The sequence below is a fragment of the Mustela nivalis genome (genome assembly GCF_964662115.1).
Source record: "Mustela nivalis genome assembly, chromosome: 1".
Lineage (NCBI taxonomy): Eukaryota > Metazoa > Chordata > Mammalia > Carnivora > Mustelidae > Mustela > Mustela nivalis.
Window position 1 is genome coordinate 133542002 of NC_139020.1, and position 18984 is coordinate 133560985.

General features: G+C 36.3%; 1 protein-coding gene across 4 annotated transcripts in view; it reads left to right on the forward strand.

The window, feature by feature from the left end:
- KCNH8 (potassium voltage-gated channel subfamily H member 8) overlaps positions 1 to 18984 on the forward strand; it is a 373867-nt gene that overhangs the window by 253866 nt on the left and 101017 nt on the right. For 3 of the 4 annotated variants that reach the window (XM_082729065.1, XM_082729066.1, XM_082729068.1), the window contains one exon: positions 4445 to 4652. The exons of the other annotated variant lie outside the window; for it this stretch is intronic. In XM_082729065.1, coding sequence (XP_082585191.1) covers positions 4445 to 4652 — 208 coding nt within the window. The remainder of the gene's footprint in view (positions 1 to 4444; positions 4653 to 18984) is intronic. 4 annotated transcript variants of the gene reach the window in all.

Below are 18984 nucleotides of genomic sequence, written 5' to 3' on the forward strand. Positions count from 1 at the left end.
AACAAATTTTAGCAGGCAAAAATTTACTAAACATTAGTTCAAATTAAACATATTTCTTACTCAGTCGACAACCCCTTGAGATTCTCTATCAAGAATTTGAAAGCATAGTTTTCAATATTAAAGTGATCATTGTTTTTCAAATAGAGTCTTTATTGACTTCATAATGAAGATTGAACTGTAATCCTGCCTATTTAGTGCAGATTTGTGCAGTTGTTGATGACCTATATGAGAGTATTTTTCTTTTCTTTTTCTTTCTTTTTTTTTTTTTTAAGATGGAAAGTTGAGAGTGTCAACATCTTTAAGAGGTTTATAAGTCAACTGGAAGGAAACCTCTGGGGAAAAATTTAGTGTATAATATCAATCAGTGCCACTTTGAATTGTTATCCAGGCTTTTTAAAGTGCTTTTTAAAATTGAATTTGACTAGATAAGTGTACTGTAATGAAAGCATAATGACTTAAAACAAGGTTTTTGCAAGACTGCAACAAAAAAATTTCAGAAGAAATATATAATTCACAAAATGTTAAAAATTTTCCACATTCTCCTGGAGAATTGTTAAATAAATGGTGTTTAATAGAGTGTGCTCTGAATTAAATTACTGCTTTGCTACTAAATACTAACAATATTGTTTTATATTCCACTTCTCTTTGGGCACTGAACAAATAAAATTGTTTAAAATAGATATTATATAATTATTTGTAAAATGTATACAATTTTAAGATATATAACCTGCTTATATATCATTAACATCCTCACTGCCTAAAATTAACACAAACGATTTTTGAAAAAAGTCTAATTCTCATATTTTGATGAATTTTAAATATTTACACACTTTTATTGGATTCTTGCATCCTTTCTTCATTCTGTCTTGTGAAATCTGACATGAACATTTTATAAAGAATGCAAGTTATATATCAAGATCTACATTAGAAAGAAAGAAAAAGAGGAAGGAATAAAGGAATCTGTCTTCACAGTGATAATTTTTGTTTCTCACAGGAGGAAGCATGTGATCATTAACAAATTGGCACATAAATTTGCTATGCCCCCAAATAAATTATTCAAGATGAAATATTCTATTTGAACAGAAAAGCTTGTTCAGTGTATTATGTTTACTCCCTAGGAAAACATAAGTTATGAGTAATGGTTTATGCATTATATGATTTTTTTTTATACTGCACAGACTTAAAAAAAAAAAAAAGGAAATAAATAAATAAATAAGCAAACACAGGTGTTGGTTTTCCAGATTTAAAATACATCCAGTAAGTTCATCTCTGCAGATGACATTCAAAAATTCATTACAACCATCAAAAATGTATTAGATACTCTAATTTTTACTTTGCCTGTAATTGCTGGTGGTAAATATTTTATATACATCTCACACATTTCTTTAATAAAATTTACTATGTGTAAATCACTATGAAAGGCACTCTGAGAGACAAAGCTGTGAATGAGAGATAGAAAATATGATAGAGTGAAAAAAGACAAAAGTATAAATCCCAGTCTTACTACTTACTGTCTGAGTGACTTCCTTGGGGAAGTTAACATCAAAATGGGCAAAATGAGTACAGAAATCACTACAGGGTTTCTCAGCAGCCTAAAAAGCCAACATTTCTATAAACTACCTTGCTAAGTGTCAAACACCCAGAAAGACCTCAGTACATGTTAATCAACTTCTCTTTCTCTCTTTCTCCCCTGTAGTGGATAGCTGGGGGTGGTCATGTCCTCCTGGTAATAGGGGAAACTGCCATTTGATAGGGGGTTCTGATGATTACATTACTGTCTTGCATCTGCCTATAAGCGGTTTCTAATTTTTATCAGTGACAAATTCAGAACTGCATCCCAAGAGTAGAAAGAATACTTTCCCTTTTTTAGATTATATGTTTCCATCTAAATCAAATGTGCCTCTTTCTTATGTCATTAAGAGCCCAAACTCACATTTTATAGCAAGAAGCTGTTGACTCAGATAGGAATAAGCATAGTTTATTTTAAAAATGTCAGCAAAAATCACTGGACACTAAGTTGTGTGTCCCTTATCTTTCCAAATGGCTATTGTTCTCATGTAAGGACAGTCCCCCATTCTTCCCTCAAACTCATCTTTATGGTCTGAGAAGATGGGGAGATTGCTCACATCAGTATTCTATGTTGAGTGGTGTCTTAGTCTGCTCGGTCTGCTATAACAAAATATCATTAACTTGGTACCTTACACAATAGTAATTTATTTCTCAAAAGAAGAAGTCTTCTTTTTCAGAAGAAGAATTTATTTCTCAGAAGACTGGGAAGTCCCAGATCAAGGTTCCAGCCAGTTTGGTTCTTGATGAGGGCTCTTTTCCTGGCTGGTAGACAGCTGTCTTCTTGCTGTGTTCTCACATACTGAAGGGAGAGAGAGACCCTGGGTTAAGGAGAGAGGGATTTAGGGAGAGAGAAAGAGAAGAGAAGAGAAGAGAAGAGAGGAGAGGAGAAGAGAGAATTCTCTGGGCTCTTCTTATAAGGACACTAATCCCATTTTGAGGATCCCATCCTCCTGACCTCATTTAAACCAAATCACTTCCCAAAAGCCCCATCACCCGTTATCATCACATTGAAGGCGAAGGGTTCAACACATGAGATTTGAAGGGACAAATTCAGTCCACAGCAGATGGCTTCCTCCATCTGGGATTTCTGTTTGAGGTTTCATTTCAATTACAAAACTGTCATCTATCTGTCAGATTCTTCGACCTATAAAATAAACTCTACCCCTGGCAATTCCTCTAAGCTACAAAGTAGTTATTGCAAAATACTGCCATGGAATCGCCTAATTTACAATGAACCAGAGAACTGACAGATGAGAACTTGGCTGTGAAGGAAAAGAAAATAAAACTTGGCACAGAAGAATGAGAAAAAGAAATAAAAGCACAGCTAGCCGGCAAGAGCTTCTATTGACTTTGTGATTTTACTTTATTTCAGTATAGAATAAGTCACAAAATTACAACTGAAAATACTTTTGTTGAATTTCTATTATTATATTGAGTGTAGAATGTTTTGCATCTCAATGTATTACCCATCCATTCATTTAATACATATTTATTGAGTACTTAATATGTGTCAGGCACTGCTCTAGGTACACTTTTCTTAGACATAAGGGGAGATGGGTAGTGGTGGAAGGAACTGGAAGTCAACTGACTCCAGAGCTAATTACAAAGGCAAATTTACAGAAGAAGCTGACCTTGTTTGTGATTCTATCTGCTAAGGAAATACTGTTCTTAGGTGTAGCCATACAAACCACTTTCTTCCCCTTTATTTATGATTCCTTCACACACACACACACACACACACACACACACTCAAAAAGGCCAAATTTGTCAAACTATTTTCATATGAGCTAATACTATATTTCCCTTTTCCTTCTTTCTTTCTTTTTTTTTTTTTTAAGATTTTATCTATTATCTGACAGAGATCACAAGTAGGCAGAGAGGCAGGCAGAGAGAGAGGAGGCAGAGAGCCTGATGCGGGGCTCGATTCCAGGACCCCGAGACCATGACCTGAGCCGGAGGCAGAGGCTTAACCTCTGGCGCCCCTATTTCCCTTTTCTATTTTAGAATGTTCACTGAGGCTCTCTGAGGTGTGAAAGAGTGAAAGAGTATGCATTAGTGTACCACATATGTTGTTAACAATGACATGGACCATTCGGGTGGACACCAATGGTGCACAGTTTTCAATTGGGTCCTAAAGTCAGGACAATACTCCCTTAGATGCAAGTGTATTGTTTTAGTGCATACGAAGGCAGGACCTAGGAGAGTTTTCGAAAATTTTGGTCCGTTTTAATTTTGGTTCCTGAAGCATGTCTGTTTGAGAGAGGGCTCAGAATGCAAAAGCTTCAGGCACGTGTTTGTTCTATTGATGATGTTAGAGAGAAGAGAACACAGCCCAGGAGACAGGAGGTGCTACTGGTATTTGTGAGTAGATATTACACAAGTTTGATAGATCTAATCACTGTTTGTTTTAAAAACTAAGTTACCTTTGTTACCACTTCACACGGTTTTACTTCAGTGGGTACAAGTTATTGTTATAAGGCCAGTCTTACATGGACAGAGGGATGTGGAACTGAAAGAACACATATGTAAGAGGTGGAGACACCTTACGTTCAATCCTGAAATCATAATATGTTTCAGTTATGTATCGGAATACACAAAATTAGATTCAATCAAATAAGTAGAGAAAAAAGATAAATCCTAAGGAAAATAAGTATTAATTTGAAGAAATTAAGTTGTCTTATCATCTTTTATTCTATCACCTCTCGATGTAATATGTGGAGAAGGGGCATTGGGATGGTCGTAAAAATGACCATAGCATGGGATTCATGATTATATTTCACTTCAAGAACTTTCCAGAATGGCTAGAAGTTAAAGTAACTGTAGTAGCATGCGAGGAGCCATGGGCCACGTTGTGCTGCTCTGTCTCCTCCCGCAGGTGTCTCTCGTGCATCTCCTGAAGACCGTTCGGCTGCTGCGTCTTTTGCGTCTCCTGCAGAAGTTAGACCGTTATTCCCAGCATAGCACAATTGTTCTGACTCTGCTCATGTCCATGTTTGCGCTCCTTGCACACTGGATGGCGTGTATCTGGTATGTCATTGGAAAAATGGAGAGGGAAGACAACAGCCTTCTGAAGTGGGAAGTTGGTAAGGGCTTACATTTGTCACATTTTCCATATTTAAATGAAAAAAAAAGATTGTCTAGAATTTAGAGGAGGTGAAAGAGGAGTCCATAAATATGTCCTCTGACTGTCGATTTGTCTAATGCTTTTTTAGGGGTTTTGGGGCGGTGGTCCATGATGTAAGTGATTTCTTTTGAGAAAATTTTTTGGAAAATCCTTATTTTTTTTTTAAAGAGTAATGGGTTAACATTTCAATGGGCTAACGGTTTAAAGTGACCAGCCAGGCTGTAGAAGTGTTTAGATAAGTAATGTGTGATCTTATCTGACATAGCCAATGCAGGGCTAGTACCATTGAATCACTGGGCAACTGTTCTATGGCCAATCATTTCTGTGAGAGAGAGAGTGAATATATTATAATGACACACTTTCCACATTTAGTATACTTTGAGAATTTGTGATGTTAGAGGGAACTGGATATTCACAAATATAATTTGTAGAATTTTGTGTCCCCATAATGCATGGGAATTTAAGGGAGATTTTTCCAAGCATTACATAGTTCTGCATAAATGAATCTGAAATGTTCTGCACAGAAACACATTTTTAAACTTATGTTAACCACAAGAACTTTATAGAAAATGAAATTCTGAAGGCTATAACCCTCTATCCAAAAATATATGCTTTCTTCTCCCAGTCATTGTCTTTAGAGAACTGTCATAGTATCCCATGTAGAATTCTCCCCATCCCCCGCCTTATTCTGACATTTCATCAAAAGAATCTGTTTCTTGGTTGGCTAGAAAATTCTTCACTTCTTTTCTCCAAAAATCAATCTTGAACTTTTGGAAGCTCAGACCCTTGTACAGGGATGAAACCACAAGAGATTCCCAAGAGAGAAACAGGTTCTCACTTTTCATACCTACACTTAATGGCAGAATGCATTGGGAACATCCCTGGGTTGGCTCTCATAATGCCACCCTCTCAGCAGAGGGCATATACAAAGCCTTCAAAGTATGTCTTTGGAGAATGAGCTGGAGACCCTAAGAAAAACAGATTTCAGGGAGCAAATCTCCTATCTATGTTCTTAAAAATACTCCTGCACGTCTCTGTTTTGACCCTAAGCTATACCAAAGCAATGAGTATGTCCTGATCATTTTCATCTCAAAGTGGCTTTATCTTCCTTATCAAAGTACTTCTTCTGTGTCTTGCTATGGACCTCAATTCTCAGAAATGAAGTCAAGAGAGAAATAAAACTGCAGTGTGAAAGCGGGAATGTTCTCCATAAAGAGAACGTGAGATGACATGTGAAAGACTGAGAGAAGGAAGACAGGGAGAGGAAAAGACAATGAGGGGAAGGACAGAGAAGAGCTGATTAAAAGGAGGACTAAAGTTGGGATTGGACTTGGATTAAAACATTTCCTGTCCTTTAGTATTGTTTCCATTTCTATTTTCTTGTCCTGAAGGTTCCTTCATCACACACTCTGGTGTAGTCCTAATGGCGTTCAGTGAATTACATAGCATTAGCTCTCTGCCCTTTGTTTTGAATCCATATTGAAATTCTGACTTGTGGTCAGCCACCTGATTCCTTTCTGGGCCTGACCTAATTTCCTTCAGGCCCCAGACCTATGCAGTCATATTAATTTGTAAGTCTTGTCTAGTCTGAGAGTCTCCAGATGGGGAAATTCAGCTTATTCACGCTCTCAAATTTAGTTAGATGAGGAAAGCTTTTTGTTTCATTTCCAACACACCAGTTATGCTGCAGATGTACAAACTAGCCACTGTTTTTCTTCCCACAAACACACAGAGGTATTGATTTTCCAAGAAAAAAAGAAGACAACCATCTAAACTGCTTCAGTATTGCCCCCAACATCTCCTACTCTTAAAAACTGATGTTATGGTTCAGTGTAACGAACAGGAGCTTGTGAAATGGATCTCAACCCACAAAGAAAGCACTGGCATAATACATGATGGGAAAAAAAACACTGGGTTGGGGCAACAGAACTCCTCATGGCTCCACCACCAACTGATTGTGCGGCTTGCAGTAATTTTGTTCACCTCTACAGGCCTCGGTTTCCTCATCTAGAACATGAGAAAACTCACCATATAACTTGAAAGTCTATTTCAGTTTCCATGATTTATGATGTTAATGGAAGAACAAACCCAGTATTATGTGCTTATTTTTATTTTTATCATAGATCAGTGTCCACATAAACTGTCAATAGCAACCACCCAATGTCAACAAGTTTGAGGAAAAAAGATGTGTCAGGAAGTACATCTTGTGATCACAGCATGTTAAAGAATTGATAAGTTTTACTCAGTTATGATAAGAATAACGCAACCTTTATCTTTAGAGAATTAGATTTCCTGTCCAAACACCCCTCAGAATATGATCAGGATGATAGTATGCTAATTGTGTCTGACAATATTGGATTTATAGGCTTGGCAACAAGGAACTTCCCTTCCCTTAAAATTACTTGTATTGTTGTTCATTTAGAATGTTCTCCAGCTGAGATTGGGATCTCTTCTACTTAATTTTTTTTTTTAATGAAGCAGCTGAGAATCTAGGTTAATCTAGTTTTTACTATGGAATTTGTACACTAGTACTGTCTTATCTTTTTTGTTCAAGTACCGTGAATCAAAAAATTCTTCACACAAATAAAATTTGATTAAATAACATTTTCTTCATGTTGTGACTAACATCAGATGTATAGAACAGATTCCCAGTCCCAAGGGATAAAATGGAATATTTTTCTAATCATTATTAATTGCCTTGAAATGATTTTTTCCCCCTTTTGTCCTTGGTAGGTCTACTACTCACAGCTAGAGAGAGTGCCAATATTTTGTATCAGATCAAATCAGAGTTAAACTTTAAAAAGGATTGCAGGATCACTTCTCTATAAGATACCTATTTTTGGAAGGAAGAATTAATACCCATCGACTAATTGTACCAGAGGCTGGTTATGAACTGATTTTCCTGGTGTTATTTTTACTTCATATTCTTATGTGCTTTTATGCTATATTTTAAGAACTGTAAGGTTGGCTTATTGTTTCATGGAATTTTAGACTTGGGAGGACCTTAATCCAACTTTTTTGATTTTACGGTGAAAAATCCAGCTGTAGGCTTTGCAAGCTCTGTGGTGTAGGGGTTATTATCTGGTGTGTATTCACTGCTGTATCCTCACTGTGGTGTATAGTTCCTGGCACATGGCAAACGTGTAGGAAAAAAAAAATGTTGAATGAGTTAATCTTCATTCAATTACTAAATGACAGTCATGGGGCAAAAGCTTAGGTTCCCTAACTCCTTGTGTACAATTCCTTCTAATAATTTTGAATACTATGAAATTAGAGGAAATAGCTGTTTAGCAAATCTTTTCCAGCAGGATGATTGAGAGGAGAAGAACAAATAGGGTGATCACTTAAGATTTGGTTAGTCGGGGTGCCTGGGTGGCTCAGTTGGTTAAGCCGCTGCCTTTGGCTTGGGTCATGATGCCAGCATTCTGGGATCGAGCCCCACATTGGGCTCCTTGCTCGGTGGGGGGCCTGCTTCTCCCCTGCCTGTGATTCCTCCTGCTTGTGCGTGCCCTCTCCCTCTCTCCCTTTTGCTCTCTCCCTTTCTCTGTCAAATAAGTAAATAATAAAAAAAAAAAAAATAGAAGAAGAAGGTTTGGTTACTCATTCAAAAAATACTTTCTGAGTGCCCACTACATACTTGCTTGGTCCTGTGTAAGGCACTCAAGTTACCAAAATTAATATACTTAATGTCATGGAGCTTAAAGTCCAGTAGTTAAACAGAGACAAATAGCTCAATGGATATATCCCATGTGATAGCTCTATAACCGGAACGTGCATAAAGGGGAGGTAGCTAGATCTAACTAGCATATCAGCAAATGCTTTTCCAAGATGAGCTGGTTTTAAGAGATGAATAGGTCTTGTCTCTGCAGATGCTGAGGAAGGGGCATGGATGAGGGCAGGAACATGGCTACACGAAGCAGGTCAATCGCATAAATGGTGAACGGGGTAGTAAGGTGATGAAGCTAAAGTGTCCGTTAGTCAGGGACCAGATCTTTAAAGACCATTCATGCTAAGCCTTCGAGTTTGGACTTCCTCCTAAGGCTATAGTGAAACATATAATTCTCTCAAGCAGTGATCCTTGTCCCCCAGGGAAAAGGGGAAGATGTTTTGCTCTGCTTCATTTTCAATATCTATGAATTGGCAATAATAATGGTGCCTACCTCGTTAGGGCTGCCAGTACTAAATTAGGAAATCTATGGGAACTATTTAATACTGTGCCTGGCACCTAGCAAATTCTCAATAGATAGTAGCCATTATAGCCATCATTACCATTTTATTATGACAGTTACTTCTAATAAGGAATGTACTGTGAACTGTGACTAGTGATACTTAACGATTTTATATGGGAAGAGTATTAAGAAATGCTCTAAAAAAATATTTCCCTTTAACTTTAATTGTAGTGCTGGACAACAAATTTTATGCTTTTGCCCATCTTCAAAATAAAAAAGACTACAATTTATATTTAGCCAGTCTCGGAAAAATTAGTAAATTTCACATAGTCTGACAGTAGCTCGCATACAGATTTCCCCCTTCCAGGTTAATACAGGCGACAGGTCCAACATCTATCCTATCAGCTTGTTGGGATATAGAAAAATTTTATAGAACTTAGTACTTCAAGGGCAAGATTTAATACTACATTAGAGAGGCATAACACAACTGAGTCTAAGTGTGTTTTTTATTTATTTTTATTTTTTAAATATTTATTTATTTGAGGGGGGAGGGTGGGGAAGGGACAAGAGAGAACCTTAGACCACTCCCCACTGAGTGCAGACCCCCACAGGGCTCCATCTTCTCACCCGGAGATCATGACCTGAGCTGACATCAAGAATCAGATGTTGAACCAATTGAGACATCCAGAAACCTCTAAGTGTGCTTTTTAAATTAAAATTTTTATTTTGGCTGCAGACATGTTTTAGAATGATCTCTTTGGTTGGGGGGGGGGGTGTCTTTTCTATGAGAAGACTTCAATAAATACCCAGCTAGAAATGTGTGAGAAGACATGCGTATTTCTGTATAACTCAGTTAATGTAGGGATATATTATTTTAATGAAAACTTATGAAGTCCAATTAATGACAGATAAAACTCAATTATTAACATTGAATAGTCCTTAAAGAGGTTCAGAGGATACTGAATATAATGGTTCTGATTTAAGTGAGAAAGATTTGTATTTGTATTTTGCTTCTGGGATTCACTAGGCATGTGATTTTGGCCAAGATGATTTCAGTGCATGACCTTTTACAAAAGGATCTTTAATTTTCTAGTCTGTAAAATGGGTATGGTAGTATTGACCCTCAGTGCTTTTGAGTTTTAGAGGCACTCAAGTTGACATACCTAACATAGTCTGGTACATAGTACATTCTGATAGCTGAGAACTACCACCATTAAGACACCTCCTTCAATCTTCATACTAATTAGGGCTATTCTCGACCTGCAGCTACCTGCTGAAACTTACATCAATGAAATAGCAGTACTATTGAAGCGTAGTGAGGAGGTGATATTTCTGTAACAGTCATGATTCTTGGTTGCAAACAAAAACAGAAAAGGAATCCATCAACAGGACTTGCAGACTCAGAATTAGAGAGGGAACAAGACTTAGGGAAAGAACATAATCCAAGGCAGCTCTGAAGGTCCCAATGCAGGATGCACAGTTGCTAACATTTTGCAAACAGGCCTAGACATGTTTCTGTCTTTATAGATGCTATGACAGAGTCCTAACCTCCTGTTTGTCTCTGATTCGCAACCCCCGAAGGGAGAATCCAATAGGCCAAGCTTAGTTATATGCTCAAACACTGACTACTGGGGTGAGAAGGACCTCCCACCTTCCATTTCCACAGTGCAAAGCGGGGCCCTGTATCTCTCCATTACTATGTATGATGGAGAGAATACCTGCTTCGCCTAAGATTTTAGACAGTCAAAAAAAAAAAAAAAATGTCTTCTACAATAAAATCTTTACCCTTACATTTAAAAACAATACAATTCAGATGCCTGGGTGGCTCAGTTGGTTAAGTGGCTGCCTTCAGCTCAGGCCATGATCCCAGGGTCCTGGGATGGAGTCCTGCATCGAGCTCCTTGCTATGCAGGGAGCCTGCTTCTCCCTCTGCGTGCCGCCCCCCCTGCTTGTGCTTGCTCTCTGTCTCCTTCTCCCTTATAGATAAATAAATAAAATCCTTTAAAAAATAAAAGTAAATAAAAAATAAAGACAGTACAACTTACAAAAACATTTATTAAAATGCCTCTATGAATCGTACGCTTCTCAGACATCATCATGTCAAATGGAATTAGCTGGAACATGGAGTTGTGGTAATTATCAAGGCTTTTGCTCACTATAATACAGTCTGTGCTCCTTATGTAAACGTCACAGTGGCCTTCTATTTACCAAGCTGTTCCCTCTACTAGACTGCATCTTGGTCAGTAGCTCCCAGTTGTAGCTGAAATGCTTCCTTATATTCTTTCTCAAAGCTATCTCTATTTCTAAAGCTTTGACATGCTGAACTTTAAAATAGATAATCTGCTGCAGAGGTTAGAGATGAGAGTATACTATAATAGAGAGAAGCATTTTTATCTTTTAATCCTTTGGCTAGAGTAAGCTTATTCATTGTGGATGCCTAAAAGTGTATCTGTACCATTGACAAAAAAAAGAAAAGAAAAGAAAAGAAAGAAAAAAGAAAAAAAAAGGAAAAAAACAAGCCCAAAAATCTAGAATGGGAAGAAAAGGATTAAGTGAGATATCATTTTCAAACTTTCATCGACCATTTGAATCCTAAATCTGATCCTCGTTGGATAAAACATCATAAAAGCTGATTGATTTGTAGGGCTCTCTAGTTATTAACTGCTTAGCATTTATAAGCCTTATGCAGTGGGGGAAGAAAATAACCAGTCTTATAATATTGTGAGCTGGTTATTTCAATAACTATACCAATTTTTCCTTAAGATAGAATTGAGTAGTAGTCTACATTTTTAGGTTTTGTATAAAAGATTATAAAAAACTGTAGATTCTCATTTTATGGAATATATGAAATAAAGAAAGGGGAGAAAAGGCCTAAAATGAAGGTCTCCATCCATTAAAATATACCCTAGTGAGGGACATCTGTGCTCTTATTTAAAAAAAAAAAATAAAAAATTATATTAAAAAAAAAAAAAAAAAAACCAAAGATGTTAAACTTTAACATGTACTGAAATCACCTGAGTATTGTATTAAAATACAGATTCTAACTCAGTAAGTCTGAGGTAGAGCCCAGACCCAGCATGTTTAACAAGCTCCCAGGTGAAGTCCGGGCTGCTGATCCCCCGTCCTAGTTTGAGGAGCAAGGTTTTTAAAAAGTCTGGGAGATTTCTGTGACTTTGATATTCCCGGTTTATAAACAATCCTAAACCAGCAACAGCTCAGTATTTCTAATCTTTTTCCACATTCCTGTCCCTTTTCAATCCTCATATCGTCTGTGAATTTTTTTGGATATGGTAATGGCCCAGGCGAGTCCACTGAGAAAGAATTAACCTCAAGGCTGAAGCAATACAACACTATGGTTTATTTATTTATTTATTTTTAGAGAGTTTATTTATTTTTCAGAGGGAGAGAGAGAGAGAGAGTAAAGCAGGGGGAGCAGCAGGCAGAGGGAGAAGCAGGCTGCTTCTCCTGCTGAGCAAGGAGCCCAGTGTGGGATTGATCGCAGAACACTGAAATCATGACCTGAGCTGAAGACAGACACTTCACCAGCGAGCCACCCAGGCGTCACAACACAGTGGTTAAATATCATCATCAGAAACAATTTATATTACTGGTAGTTCTGAGAAACTAAAATTGAACACTATCAGTTTTAAAAGAGTTGCCGATGCTCTATTCTATTTTGATAAAGATGTCTAGAAAACAGAAACGTTTTCCTGTTTTCAGAGCAAGAGTTTACTCTCTTGCCAAAAGAGCAAATGGTTTATTCTTTTCTTTCTTTCTTCTTCCTTCCTTCCTTCTAGTAAAGTTGATGCACAATGTTACATTAGTTTCAGATGGCAAAGGGTTTATTCTTAAAATTCAGATTTCCATTGTACTTTCTGAATATAATGGTAAACTTTACTTATAAAAATTGAGGAAATAAAGTATATATTAATGTCCAATTCTAAGGTTGAAATTATCTCTGTAGTCTAACCTTGGGTGTTTCAAAATTATTTGGGCATTTAGAAATCAAGCAGCAGAAAATTAGCTTTTTAAAAAAATGTTTTATTTTTGTTTTTAAAGATTTTATTTATTTATTTGTCAGAGAGAGATCAGCAGGCAGAGGGAGAGACAGGCTCCCCGCCGAGCAAGGAGCCCAATGCAGGACTCAATCCCAGCCAGCAGCCTGGGACCATGACCCAAGCCAAAGGCAGACACTTAACCAACTGAGTCACCCAGGCTTCCCCCCAAATTAGCTTTTAATTGCATAATGTTCTCAATCCCTTGATAGGGAAATTCAGGGTTTCAGGTGGCAGACTGGGAGTTAATAAGATTTCACGTTGCCAGAGTTGCTCAATAAGAGGACATGCTTCATACTTAACAATTAGAAAACACTGAAGCTGAAATATACTCAGAATATCCTCATACTAGAGTTTCCAAATATGTTTAAGCTTCAGATTATATGCTCCGAGCAATAAATGGTTCTACTGTCATATAAGTTTGATATATGAAGCTACTCCATCCCATTCTGAAGGACTGAAAGGTAAATTAGCACAGTGTGAGCTCAGAGAAATCCCAAAGAAACTGACTAAACCTTATTTAACCCAAATGTTGCATTTATTTTACCTCATAACCTTTCCTTTTTGTACTATGCATTAATAATATTCTGTTAACATCCTATGAATTTTGACGTAAAAACCCATATCTTAGCAAAAGTTACTAAACTTTTCATTAACTCAAAAGTTACTAAACTTATCATAGTAGGAGGAATAATTACAGTTTTCATCTTTTTAAAAATATGGGCTACCACATGTATCATTTCACAGTAAATCATAAGAATAGGGAGAGAGATTATCCTCATGAATAAGATGGAAATAATTAAAAATACCTACTTTAGAGAATGTTGCAGGATCATTGAATATGACGGTCAAGAAAGAATTCTTGAGATCTTGTATGGTGTAACCTAGTAAGTTTATTTAAGTAGCACAGGGACAGGACCCATGTGCTGAAAGAGCCGCACTTTTTGCCGTATGAAGCTGGTGGTTAATATGCTTAGTGCTCACAGGGGAGGTACAAGGAGTATTAGAGCATGAGTGTTTCTTTGAATTTCTACTCATAAAACTACTTTCAGGGAGACCTCTCTGGTGCTTATCATTCAGCTCAGTATTAACTATTGGTGAAATCTTCTAGTAGTCATGAGACCCTTCAAGAGTGTAGCAACCAGAACTTATTTGATCCTTACCAAAACTATGCAGGCTATGGGTCAGCCTTCTGGGCTAAAGGTGAACATTTTTTTGCTTCTACACCTCATCAGTTGGGTGAGCTTAAGTAAGCTGATAAACCTAAAACCAGTTTGCAAACTGGAAAGTGCTATAGAATTATGACACATTGTTGTGTTAGTAACATACGCACAAAGACACATACATGCATACATGCATACATGCATACATGCATACATTTATATGTATAAGTGTATCTATCTCTCTGTCTTTCCAGAGATACATTATGTACATACTCAATACCACAAACTCCTGTCTTTATAGAACATAAAGATACCCTTGATACTGATCTTGGTGTGTTTATATAAAGAACCCATGCATGATACACGTATTTGGGTGAATGCAGGAATGAATGAGTGGACCACAAATGAAGGCTTCTGTCCCATATCAATGGGCCATCCCACTCAGATTCAAAGAGGAAGAGGTTCTGAAATCAATCTTCCTTCAGGGTTTGGAAGAAGGTTTTTCCTTATATTATCTCATCATTTATACAATTTAAAGAACAAAATTCTCATTACTTATTTGGTTAAACTTTATTGCCATGAAGTATAGATCATACAATAACAGGAAGGCAGAGAGAGAGAGACAAACCAAGAAATGCACTCTCTATAGAGAACAAACTGATGGTTATCAGAGGAGAGATTAGTGGGGGGATGGGTGAAATAGGTGATAGGGATTCAAGAATACACTGACATGATGAGCCCTGCATAATGTTGAATTGTCAAATCACCTACTATAACACTGTATGTCAACTCTATAGGAATTAAAATTAAAAACTGAACTAAAAAATAAAGTAATAGAAATCATTGAATAGCATATTTCTTTAGGATATTTTTGAATATCCAAATATTTAATTTCTTTGGTATTCGGATCACGCTTGAGCAAGAAATGTTTTGTTTCTATGGGAGGAGAAAAATAATTTTCCCTCTACTCTTTTAGATTCCCTTATTTTATTCTTTTTTATTTATTTTATTATTTATTTATATTATAGGAGACATCCCTATAATAAAAAGACAGATTAACAGGAGAAAACAGAAGCATAATAGCATGTATATCTCTTGTATACACAGGAGAAACCCAGGAAAACTACCTTCAGCTAAAGACAAAGGATGTTGGGAGTGAGGAGCCAGATATGGGAGTTATCAAGATAGCCCAGTAAACAAGAGCATGGTTGTGTTAGGGGACAAAAATTCAACTGAGTAAATTTGAACATCAAATTAACTTTTTCAGTGATTCAGGGAAGCATCCCATCTATCAAGTAGAAAGCAGTCCTGGGGAGGTGTACAAAACGGAAGATTTTCATAAGCAGAATTGTGCAGGACAAGGAAATTATTAGTGCAAGAACAGAAAGGATTGTTGCAGGCAAGGTCATCTTCCCTTAGCAGGAAGGACAGAGAGTCTTACTCAACATGCAAATGACCTCACCAGTACTGATGGGGAAATTCCGGACTGATTGGTTTAAAATTCCATTCCTGGGAGAGGCTGAAACTACAGTTAGGTTAGGTATTAGGTTTTGGTGGAGCTTAGTAAAAGTGACTCCATTTGGGGCCTGTAGTTTCTTTTTAACAACTGATATGAATATCAATATCGTATCAATATCATATCAATATCAATATCCATTTTCAAAACCATTTTGTTAAAACAAGTTATTCAAAACAAGTTCTAATCACAAATGACTTTGTTCAGAACAAGATTTCAAAACATAAATTTGAAATCATAACAAGTCAGTACAGAACAAGTGACCACTGGTGATTGATTCAACCTCCAGCCCCTTTCCCCTCCCAGAAGGTCTAGGGTAGGACTGAAAGTGCCAGCATTCTGACCACAGGGTTGTTTCTCCAGCGATCAGCCCCCATCTTTAGGTTCTGTGCAGAAGTCACCTCATAAAAAAAGGTGTTTTAGGAGCTCTGTGCCAGAAACAAGATGAAAACCAAATACTTATTTCTTACAAATATTATAATATCTATATTACAATATTAATATTATAAATTATAGTATCACATATACTATCCAAATATATAGATTTTTTAAGGCCATATTCCACACTTAGAGGATCCATGTGATGTGAGTTAATAAGTCAGTTCTTAGTACATTTTTGATTTCTTAGTATGGGAGTATGATAAACATTGGTTTTACCCTTATAGGATACTAGAAACAGCTAATCATTTCAACTCTTTCATTTCCTATCTTGATCCTTTTATGTGTGTGTTTTCTGAGTTAGTAAGTGGTTCAAACATGCTTCCATTTTCTAGCTGGAGATAAATTTGGGTTGGCATTACTGCTAGTTCTCCTTAGATCCAAAACTGTCCAATGAGCTCTTTCCTACTCTCATTTTGGCCTCACCTCCCTGAGAAAATATGCTTGGTTCTCAAATATCTTGAACTGTGCCCTAAACCTAGACTTTGGAAGGGAGTGTCTTCTTTGAGACTATTCTTCAAGGAGCCTTTGTTTTGAGTTGATGTGTCCTGACTATTTGTTGATTTCCTATGCTCCTCCTAAAGGATCTTATGACTTAATTACTAGAAATTTTGCCTACTTCTAGCCTTTTCCTTTCTACCCTATAGGATCTTCCTGAGTTGTATGTGTTAAGCTCAGGGGCAGTAATATGTTTCTGGCTCCCAGAGTGCCAAATGCTTCTGTTCTTAAATAAGTTCAAAGTTGAAGACACTAGTTTTAGTGTGGTCCAAAAGGTAATGTGAGCATCTAAAGAAGAGAAAAAGGCTAAGGGGGAGTTTAATATAGCTGAATGAGGCTTGGATCTAACTATTTTTCTTTGTCTCTTTTTTTCTTTCTTTTTTTGTCTCTCTCTCTTTCTCCCTCCCTCCCTTCCTCTCTCTTTCTTTCTTTCTTTCTTTCTCTCTCTTTCTTTCTTTCTTTCGTCCTTTCTTCCTTTCTTCCTTTCATATGCATGCATATTTCAAATGCCTAAATAAGTTCTCAGTATTATTTATTGACTAATCCATTTAGTCACACTAATTAAATATGGCATTTTAATCATACTCCATTATTATGCATACTTATGGCTATCACTAGGTTTCATTTTTCTTTCATTGACAGTCTAATTTTATACCAGTATTGCAGGGTTTAATTATTGTACTGTTTAAATTTTGTTATAGCAAGTAGAATGAGGTCTTTCTGACTCATTTACTCAGATCGATATTAGAAAAAAATTTCCCCTCCAAAAATTCCAAATGGCATTTTAATTGGAATTAACTTCAAGAATTAATTCAGGGATATTAATACTTTTAAAACAGTGAAATATTTTGTCATCCAAGGAATGGCACTTAATCTCCAATTATTATTTTTTTTTAATTTTTTATTTTTTATAAACATATATTTTTATCCCCAGGGGTACAGGTGTGTGAATCACCAGGTTTACACACTTCACAGCACTCACCAAAGCACATACCCTCCCCAATGTCCATAATCCCACCCCCTTCTCCCAAACCCCCTCCCCCCCAGCAACCCTCAGTTTGTTTTGTGAGATTAAGAGTCACTTATGGTTTGTCTCCCTCCCAATCCCATCTTGTTTCATTTTATTTAAAAATTTTTACATAATTAAGAGGAAGTGTGTAGTTTTCTTCATACAAGTTACACAAGTTTCTTATTGAGTGTCTCTCTAAATATTTTACGTTTTTGTTCTTTTGTGGGTGGGATCCATTTTCCATTAATTTTGTTCCAGTTATTATTGGTATAAGAATATCCAATAACTTGAAAATAATATTGTATAGATATTTCAAATAATATGCACCTAAGTTTTAATTAAGTTAAAATAAAGTTTTAATTAATTAATACATTTATTTAACTAAATTAATGTTTAGGAAAACAGTCTTATAATCTAAAGTACTAATAAATTTCTCTTTGACTCATCCTATGTCTATATTCTTTTTCACATAAACAATAGAATATACCAAAGAATATATTTTCACATAAAAGAATATATTAAAAAATAGAAAATTATCTATTTTATTATGTATTTACTCTAACTTCACTAAATGTTACTGAGATGTTTTATAGATCACTAATAGACATTATTATTGATACTTGATACTCCAGGGAGTTACACCAAACTTTAAACTGTGGCCTTCAGAAAATATATTTTGTAAAAGAACATGGTATAATAGAACAATTCTTACTTGGAAGTTGGGATCTTCTATTCTAACTGCAGCCCTGCTGTTAATTAGGTGTATGACCTATGAAATTTTATCAAACCATATATGTCCCCATTATCTCTATGAAATGAGATACAAAACTGATCCTTACGAGTCTCAATTCTTCTTGAGTCATAAGCCCTTTTGGAAAATGAATGGAAGCTGTAGCTCTCTAATGATAAATTCATACTTGCATATAAATAGTTTGCATATTCCATGATGCTTTTTCATGAGCTTCTAGTAAACGAAACAAACAAAAACATCTTAGAGCTAGATGATCTCTAAGATTGTTTTCAACTTGGAGAAGATTTAGTTACAATTCCTTTAAGAAAACTGCCTTGACCTGAAACGTGGGTGTATTGAAGAAATAGTACCCTAGTCTGTTGACCTTTCACTTGAGTGAGACTCACTCAGGGCTGCCCTAACTCATTAGTAGGACATTTCTCAACTTTTTGTTCTTTCCAGGTTTTGTACCATTAGAGTGTAATTGTATTCTGTACAATAATATACAAGCCATGAAAATCCTCTCCCTTAATGCACTTCTTCCTAAAGTTCTTAACCGATGGAGGAATTTAGCCACAGCCATGCACTGTCAATTTTATGATGCAAACAAGCTCAATACACAATTTTACTTTACATGCAGCTTTAAAGAAATGTAATGATTTCTTAAACTGAAAGAAAGCCATACTGCTCTCTAGATTGGATGTAGAAATAAC